Here is a 9,704-nt window from a genome sequence, read left to right on the forward strand (position 1 = left end):
AATAATTGCGTCAATGGAAATTATCATTTTTCATTTTTTTTTTGTTTTTTTTTCGCATTTGGGCTCTTTTGGGGTTGGGCATGGGTCGCTGAGGTTTCGCTTCGGAAGGCCTCGCCGCCGTCTTGCGTTGCGATCGCTGTCTGGCTTCCTGAAGTGCCTGTGACAAGTCGTCAAAAGACGCGACCAGGGCCGACCCGGAGATCGCTAACAATAACCCCGAAATGTCACCGCGCATAGGGAATGGAAATGAAAATGCAAGTTCCACTCAAGGGGCACAGCCAGCCACAGAACCAGTGCCAAAAGCAAAGGTGAACATGTCAGAGCCCAAGACTCGGCCGGGCTATTCATTCAAGACAGTGCCAAGAACACGACAACTATGTCGACAACTTTGGCCCGTTCATTCGGCTAAGCACTTGGCCACGTAATTAGATTACATTAGTTAATTACTATTTTGGAACATGCTGGGTAAGTTGGGCGTTACGAAAGAAAAGCCAAACCAGGTCAAAGATCGCTAAAGGGTCAACTAAGTATATACAAAATAATATAAAAACCAACTAAGACACACGTTTGTTAATTTAGATAACAAACTTCCAAGGCTGCAGCTATTTTTACGCCGATTTTTTCTAGATTTTATAATTTCCTTCAGTTCATCTTACAGACAAAAGACTATGATATATGTGAATAAATGTCATATTTATAATGTTCCTTAAGAATTCTCAAAGTAATATGTTAGCTTTCCACGCTTGAATTTTAATTACTTGGCATGTGTTTAGAGTTTTTTTTTCTGAGTTCTATACTATTAAAAAATAAATTAAGAATAGTCTTTATATTAATGATAATGGAGGAGAAGTAATGAACGATATTTAAATTGATTTATTTCTTTCGATTCGTTTTTACATTTTTTTTTATAAAAAGAAGTAAGATCGTAAGATCGGAAGCTCTCGAGGAAAACATTTCCAATTACTGCGAGTTTTCATTCCCAAATATCGTTTTGTTTCTTTAAATATAGTTTGGAAAACATTTTACTCTTCGTTTTGAAAGATTCGATTTTATCATTTTTGATGTGCTGTTTTATGTGCAATTAAGTTAAATAAGGTAGATTTATAAACCTGTTATTATTTATGAGATTTAAACACAAAAATTGAGATACATTTTTATAATATTTGTGTATTACATTAAACCGAAAACCATTTCAAAGATTATTACGGTTATAGATTTGATGCAAGAAATTGTATGTATTTTTTAAAGTGTACTCATTATAATAATTATAATTCTTTAAATAATTCTTTGATATGAGAACGAGCAGAAAAGAGAAATACACATAGAGACAGAATTTCTGTAAATATATATAATACATATGAGAAAAAAAATAATTCTTTTGCAAAGTGTATACACACTTCGGTGTGTGTTGGATTAGCGAATGCTGCTTGTTTTTATTAATTGAGCGCAGAAAACGTGACTTGTTCGAAAAGCTTTTGTTAGTTGTCATCGGACATGATTTTGAAGCGAACCTCCGGAACTGCCGCTTTACCACCATTCCTCCCTCTCCAGCTGGCCTCACCCCACGCTTTGAGCATTGTTTTTATCCAGCCCCGACTCAAAAGTCTGAGTACAATGCGCTGCGTGCCAATATTGGGAAGTACGGCCTGTCACATGTCACCAAAACAATAGATCCAAAGGAAGTGCTCGAGTCAAAGGCAATCAGAGCGGGCGACCCAGAGAGAGAGAGAGTGGAGAGTGGAGAGTGGAGAGACGGGTATGGGGGAGGGGGGAAGAATAAGAGTTCGGGACAGTGCTTCAGCTCTTTTTGACAATCGCTTGGAGTAGGCCATGAGAAACCAGTCGACTGGGTCAGCCGGTCCGTAACATCAGTTAGTTCTGGACTCTCAGAACAATAGTTTTTGTAAATCGAATAAGAACACAAATCTTTCAGGGCAAAAACAGAAAAATTCTTTTAAATTTGAAGTTCACTTTTTACTTGTTTTCCAAATTGTATTTTCATAGTCTTCTGATTCTGTTTTTTTTTTTTTTTTTTCATTTTTGCACCTATTTGAAAATATACTTGAACCAGTTTTCAGCCATGGCAAACAGTGATAAAAGATTTCCAAAGTTGCGATTTGCGCTCATCACCGAGGATGCTTTGGAGATGCTGCGCCCGGATCAAAAAACGCAAGAGTCGAGCCTTATGGAGGTGAAGGACATGTACGAGACGATCAATAATACGGTGACTGTGCTGCTGGAGCAGAAGCTGAGGAACCTCAAGCTGGACAAGCTGGACCAATTGATCGAGGACAAGGTATGCGAGATACTCGATCGCCACAGGGAGATACGCAAGAGCCTGCGTGGCCTTGGAACGCCAAAGACATCCGATGAATCGATTCATACGGTATCCGAGTTCGGCAGCAGGCCCATCAGACCGATTAAGTTCGATGCTCGATCAATCAATTCGATCGCCTCCAGGGGAATGCGCCCCAAAAAGGCCAAGAAGGAACAATTCACCACCGATTATCCCTACCAAACGGAGCAGGCCAACGAACGCAAGACGACACCAACGAATATTATTAATACGAATAATACGAATAACAATAATAACAATATCAATAAAGGTAATAACAGAAATGGAATCAAAAATGGAAATCTACGACCTGTCGCGACAACCGAACCGAAGAAACATTGCGCTCGGGACATTGCGGTCAAGTATTTCAAGGAATTGGATGATCGATGCAAGCGCAAACAATGAAGCATGCTCTGATGAGATAAATATACATATACATATATATTCATTATAATGTTCCTATATGATTAAAGTTATGACCATGTTTCAAATGCCCAGACGTTTCTATTACATCTCTAATGATGATGGGTAGCACGATCGCAAGGCCGAATCAAATTGGAAAGTTGACAATGTTAATTTAGCTAGAATCTGTCTGGGTGTAGGAAGGAAAACAATTTGTATCCTCTAGCTGTACGCTCGATTGTGAAGTTCTCAGAATACCCGGTTACAATTTCGAGCTCAAATAAGAACGTGCTGTGCAAGTATTTTCGCGTTAAAAAACTGCTTGGATTAAAAACAAAGAAACGTTTCATCAACAACAGACTCTGAACAGTTTTCTTCTTTTTATACCCGAAACGAGCTGGCAACCAACTTTTGCAAATAAACAATCTGCTCCAAGTAGACTTTAAAGCCCTTTAAATGGGCTAAGAAGGAGTCTTATGGATCTCCGAAGACATATGTATATGTTACATATATTGTTGGTCAGCATCGAACTAGCCATCGAAGACTTTGAGAACGTAGCTCTGTTTCCCGCCCCGATCAGGTACCTACACGAAATTGATAAGTATCGGAGCTAATTAGAGCCAGAATAACTTATCTATGTTCTTGCTTAGTCCGAATTCTATTCCGAATATAAGTATATCACTTCACTCTTTCACTCGTCATAAAATTCGTACTGCAATTCGCATAAAGATCGGACTTTAAACACCGAAGTTAATCAACAACACATTTGCTATAGGGGGGGAGGGGGGGGGGCTCTTTTTGAGGATAGTCAAGTGCTAAAAGAGGATATCAAAAGTGAGGTTAACTTTTGTAATATCTGAGAACTGAATGTGATATATCTGCTAGTTAATCACAAGCTTCTTGGAAATCTCTGCAAATTCTAAGTGAATACCGAGTACGCAGGATTCCGGAAACAGCAGAGCTCCATACAAAGAGGACAGGCGGCGAGCTGGCGTGAAAAAATGAGTGTGTGTCAAAGTCGGGTTCATATGAATATATGTACATATTTATTGCAGTTCCGATAACCACAATTCACTTCTGCCCCTGCGCCCGCAACCTGCAACTTGTAGCTGGGAAATGGCCATTTGTTGTTGTTGCTGTTGGCCTCATCTAATCCGTGAAATATGTAAAATGAAAAATTGAAAAACTAACTGACAACGCAGCAGTTGTAAAAATGTGCTGCGGACTGAGCTGGCTTTGAGGGTAGCCAAATGGCGGCGGGCGGCGGGCGGTATGGGCGGGCGGTCCGCACAGTCTTTGCCAGCTTATCAACGCGCTGCAGACAAGGGCAGAGCATCAATCAAGAATTTCCAATGAATGGCTATCGAGTGAATTAGAAGGCCACTGCCATTTTTTTTCTTCCTCTTTTCGCATGCCACACCCCCGCCCTACCCCGACCCCCGCAGCCAACACTAGCCCCAGCCCTAACCTGGCGGCATGGTTTTGCAAATTCTATTTCTACATATGTATACATTTGAATACCCTGTGCCCATTGACAATGGGCATAAAGGGCATGATAGTATAAGCCTATACATATATACTCTTGATCAGGACAATAAGCTGGGCATATACATATGACTGCCTGTTCGTCTCTTTCCTAGTCGACCACTCCTGACATTTTTTATAGAATTCTGTTAAGAAATTTTGAACGGGCGTATATACCCGATTTATATATATACACACACATCTATATTGTTGTCATCCAAATCCAACTCCTATATCATATATGTAGGTATTTTAAGAACCCAACTCCCTGCCTTTCGCTTTGATTCATGCATCAGGTTTGCATATTCCGGTTCAAATCTTGGTTTGACATGTTACAAAACTTTCCATATTATAATTGCACCTTCTACGGAAAATATGCCCGTAATTTTGGATCTTGGAATTTCGGGCTTCGAACCGTCTGCAAAAATTGCAGGGTATTCAATATTCGTCACCGCGAGCATAATTCCTGTTTTTGTTTTTATTTTCATTTTGCCTGCTGCGACGTACCCGGCAATATTTTTGCGGCTTAATATGTGTTAAGGAAAAAAAAAAAAGAGAGAGAATCGGAAGGAAAGAAAACTCCGTTGCCGAAGTCAACCGAAACGCAGTGTTAAAAAATGTTAAAAAATTGCGCGGCCTGCGACTTGTAGTGTAGAAACAGTCACTAAGCAGGGGCAGTGGCTACAGGGGGGTAATTTGTTTTTTTTTTCGATGGGGTTGGGGGTTAGTTGGGCTGCCTCTGCTGTTCGCCGTTCGCCGTTCGCCGTTTGCCGTCTGGCTTATCGTTTGACTGTAGCCAGTGACAGGACATAACATTACCCTCGGTATCTGCGCAGCGCCATGCGTGGGCGCTGCTGACGAACGGTCACCCCGCGGCCACCTTCAAAGGCAGCGCAGGGGCGGCGGGGGCTGGTCTCTTGCTCTTGCTGTGTGCTGTTGCTGTTGCTGTGTGCGGTGGGGTAAGGGTTAAAAAGATGCTGACTAAGTACTTTGCAAAATTGCTTACATGCGTTGCGCCTGTGTCCTGTGAACTGACTACGCAGACCAGAAAGAGGAGGACGGTGGGCGGGGGAGGGGGTGACGTTGTTTGAGTTCGGTTGGGCACGGTTCGCCCTCCGTTTAGCGGTAATACATTGTCATATGCAACGGCAATGGCTGCCTGGCGTGTCATCCTCAAACTCAAAGGCAATACCCCAACTCAGTACCCCCCCCCCTCCTCCCCCCTGCCCACACCCCATTATCAGCAAGCCTCTGCCTGGCCAAGGGACGTGCAGTGGACGTTGCCAGGCGCAGTACAAACGAGAAGCGGCTGGGGACGGACATGAAACAAGTGTTGGGTGCCATGTTTGTATTGTTGTTGCTGTTGTTGTTGTTGCTGCTGTTGTTGTTGTTGTCTTTCATTTCATTTCGTTACGTTTCCCACGTTCTTTTTTATATCTGCTTCTCACTCACTTCAGCTGCTGTTGCCGTCCTTGTCGTTTTCTTTTTGAAGCCAAGTTCGTGTATTTTTATTTTTTCTTCCTATTTGCTTTGCTTTTTGTTGTTGCTGTTGCTGCTGTTGTTGTTGCTGTTGTTGCTGTGCACGTAATATAAAAATTCAGCAACGCGCAAAACTTCACATATGACAACTTACGCGGACAACAAGAAGCAGAAGCAGCAGAGGCAGCAGAAGAGGCAGCAGCAGCAGCAGCAGCGGCAGCGACAACAGAGAACAACATGTCACCGAGGCAAAACACAAGAAGCGCCAAAGACACGGCCATCTTCATCATCTTTATCTTCATCATCATCATCATCAACATCATCATCATCATCTTTGGCCAAGACGGCTCTGATGTTTCTGATTTTTTGAAGCGGAAAATCAAACGCAACGCAATGTTTACACGATGAAGCAGCAGCATTTGCAAATTCTACGACTATTCGCAGCATCCGCTCAGATGGGTTGTTGGAAAGCTCCCCTTCTTTTTTATCTCGTTGCATTCGCTGCGACATTTGGAAAATTTTCCGAATTTTCTCTATGCTATGCTAGCTGCTGCTAACAGCAACACTCGACTGCTCCAAATGTTGCCGCTGTTAATGTTACTGTTGCAGCTGCTGTTAACTGCTTAGAGTGCGATTTTAGATGCCAGTGTTGCTGTTGCTGCTGCATTTACGCCTACAATTGCTGACATTTCAGACTTTGCTCTCCCTCTCTCTCTCTCGCTTCTTATTTCTTGCTGTTGTTGCATTTGGCATGTTGCTGGAATGGTTGCTGTTGCTGCTGCTGCTATTGCTGTTAATGTTGCTGCTGCTGTTAACAGCGTAAATAGCAATTTGTTGCTATTGTTGTTGCTGTTGCATTTACGCCTACAATTGCCAAAATTTCTAACATTGCTCTCCCTCTCTCTCTGTCTCTCTCTCTCTCTCCTTATTTCTTGCTGTCGTTGCTGTTGCATCTGGCATGTTGCTGCTGCAGCTGCTGCTATTGCTGCTGCTGTTGCTGTTTCTGCTGCTGTTGCTGCTGTTTTTGTTGCTGCTGCTATTGCCATTGCTTTCCATGTTGCTGCCAGTTTTTCTTTTTACTGCTCTTTTGCTGATGTCATTTGTGTTGCTGCTGTTATTGTTACAGCTGATGCAGTTGGCATTGCTGCTGCTGCAATTCAAGTGATTGCTCGTATATGTTTAGTTTCTGCAGAGTCTACATCTAGTATCTGTTCTTGTTGCTGCTGCTGCTGCATTAGCTTTCTCAGCTATTGCTCCTGCTTCTGTTTCTTTTAGAGTTCATGTTGCTGTCGTTGATTTTGCTGCTGTTGCTGCTGATAATTCAGCTGTTGCTTGTGTTGTTGCTGCTCTTTGATTTTGTTTTATGTTGTCGCTGCTCTCCGCTTATGTTGTTTGCCATATTGCTGTCGCAGTTGCTAGTCTACATGTTTTTCTTGCTACTGTTGCTGATGTTGCTCAACTTGTTGTTGTGGACACTTCATTTGTGGATGATCCTTGCTGCCATTGCTGCTGTTTCTTTTGCTGTTGCAGTTGCTGCTGTTGTCGCTGTTGTCGCTGTTGCTCCACCTGCTAATGCTGCAATAGTTGCTGCTATTGCTTCTCTTGTGCGTGCTGCTGCTGTTGCTGCTACTGCTTCTCCTGCTGCTGTTGCTGTTAACCATGATATTGTTGCTGCGATTTCAGCTGCTGTTGCTGCCATTCTACTCCGTGTAAACGTGGCCCCAGACTCTACGCATCGTTGTATTTGTTGTGTTTCTTGTACGTGTGTGTGTGTGTGTTTGTGTGTGTTGGTTGAGTTTCAGAAAATTGCATTTTTTCATATCATTAGGTTTTATTGGTTTCTTCCTGTTAAATATTCTTGCCCTCACACCACCCGGCCCCACCTATTGCCACACACATATGCGACGCTTGAATTTTCTTTTGTGTGCGCTTGGCTGGCAAGGGGGGGTGGGGCGCTGGGCTTGGAGTCCTGGTCGCATGTTGTCAAAACAACAACGCAACGCGTCCGTCGCGCTCCAAAAACAACCTGAAACACACACACACACACGCGCACACACATAACACACACGCGAGGCACACGCATCATATCATCGCATATTGTTTTGTGCCTTGTCTATAGAACCAACTCCCAACCCCCGCCCCCCTCTTCTTACTCCCCCGCTCCCCTTTGAGAGTACCCCTCTCTCAGTCTGCTCTGCTCAGAGAATTGGTCGGCCAGCGTCAAGCTGAGCCCAGAGACAAGTGCTTGGCAGGAAAGTCTGGCCATGTCAGGAATATGAACCACCCCGCTCCCCCTTGCTGAGGCCTTTGTTTCTGTGTCCCTTCCCCTTCCCATTCCCCAACTCACAGTCCCCCTTCCACTGTGATATGTAGCGATAAATGCAAGTTGGCGATTTCCTTTGTTGTTTTTCTTAGAGAAACAACTGGAGCTCCACACTGAAGTCCATTACGTTCGCTTTACCTGGTTCACCTGTTTTGACTTCAAGGCAGGGGGAGTTGGGAGGGCTTAGGGCTAGCAAGAACAATACGCATCGATTTGCCAGTTGTGAGCTCCAATTAAATGCATATCAAATGGTTTATCAAACAACTGAACACACTCGAATGGCCAGCCAAGCGTTAAGCTGTTCAGTTTTTATGTTCTTTTACAAGTTTTAAAGTCTGAGACAAACTCGAAAACGGAATTTAATGTTGTCTATCTACCCAAATTGGATCCATACAATAATAAATTGATCCACTAAATTAGAATTGTTTCATACTATATTCTTTATATGATTGGCTATTTGGAAAAAACTCTCATCCCATCTATTCACTATGCCTCAGCTCATAGCTATTAACCTACCTTAACACAGTCTACCATAAAAAACAACCTTAGCTCTGCTTATTTTATTCTATAATCTTTCACAAATGTCCTCTAACTCGTTGCAATTTCCAATTCAATTAAGCAGGTTCTATATCTTAATCCATTCTTGGATCGATGGAATAATATATTAAAACATGCCATGAAATATATTATAAAATTATTAATCTTCAATATGGGGGTGGGAAATTTCGACCTAGTATATAGGATTTTCACATGAATTTTGACCAGGAATAATGTATCCAGATTTAGATGCCAAAACGTTCTAAGGGCCAAGCCATTTAGAAAAGCCAAACCTTATGAAAATCGGTTGAGTTTTGACCAAGTTATGGGGTGGGAAATTATGACCTATGTGTATATGGGTTATTTTTCACATGAATTTTGACCCGAAATAATGTTGCCAGATTTAGAGCCCAAGCGATGAGCAAATAGCCAAACCTCGTGAAAATCGGTTGAGTTTTGACCGAGTTATCGGAGTGGGAAATTTCGACCTATGTCTATATAAGATAATAGCGGGTATGCCCCGGCCTTGCCCGTGGCACATTCAACATAAATGAGTCTTAAAACAATGGGACGGAAAACAAAAACGTTTCATACAAACATTTTTCACGATTTTTCCACACTTGCGGGAGAAATTTCCCGAAACCTCGTCTTAACGTGCACCTACATCACATAAGGTAACACATACAATGAAAATTTCAGCTGTGCGTTGATTTCCAATCAGTCAGTCAGTCAGTCCATCAATCAGTCTTTCAGTCAGTCAGGACAAACAGTATTATATATAGAGATTAAAGATTATCGATCAATAGTTTTATAATGCATTTCATAATATTTAAAAAAAATTGTATTCCATCGTTCCAAGAATAGATTGAGAGTTAGAAACTGCTAGATTGGATTGGTATATAGGAAGGGTTAGCGGTCCTTTGTGTAAGCTGATATATATATATATATATATATATTGGTAGATTTTGTTGGAGCTAATTAGTTATCTGTAGCTGGATCACATTTTCATAAATCTTCGACTGGAAAACCTTTGAAATACTTTCTACACCCTTGTAGATCCCATAAGGTATATATACTTATATAAGCACAGATACCATAATACTT

General features: G+C 42.0%; 1 protein-coding gene across 1 annotated transcript; it reads left to right on the forward strand.

The window, feature by feature from the left end:
* The first annotated feature begins 2,019 nt into the window (after nucleotides 1–2,019).
* Nucleotides 2,020–2,826, forward strand: LOC135434505 (putative uncharacterized protein DDB_G0289963). Its single transcript, XM_064691113.1, has one exon. The coding sequence runs from the start codon at nucleotides 2,081–2,083 to the stop codon at nucleotides 2,738–2,740; it is 660 nt and encodes a 219-aa protein (XP_064547183.1). The 5' UTR covers nucleotides 2,020–2,080; the 3' UTR covers nucleotides 2,741–2,826.
* Nucleotides 2,827–9,704: the final 6,878 nt, after the last annotated feature.

This window comes from Drosophila montana, unplaced genomic scaffold (assembly GCF_035044405.1).
Source record: "Drosophila montana isolate Dmon_TW-CO22-7 unplaced genomic scaffold, ASM3504440v1 contig_3326_1, whole genome shotgun sequence".
In the NCBI taxonomy this organism is placed as follows: Eukaryota; Metazoa; Arthropoda; class Insecta; order Diptera; family Drosophilidae; genus Drosophila; species Drosophila montana.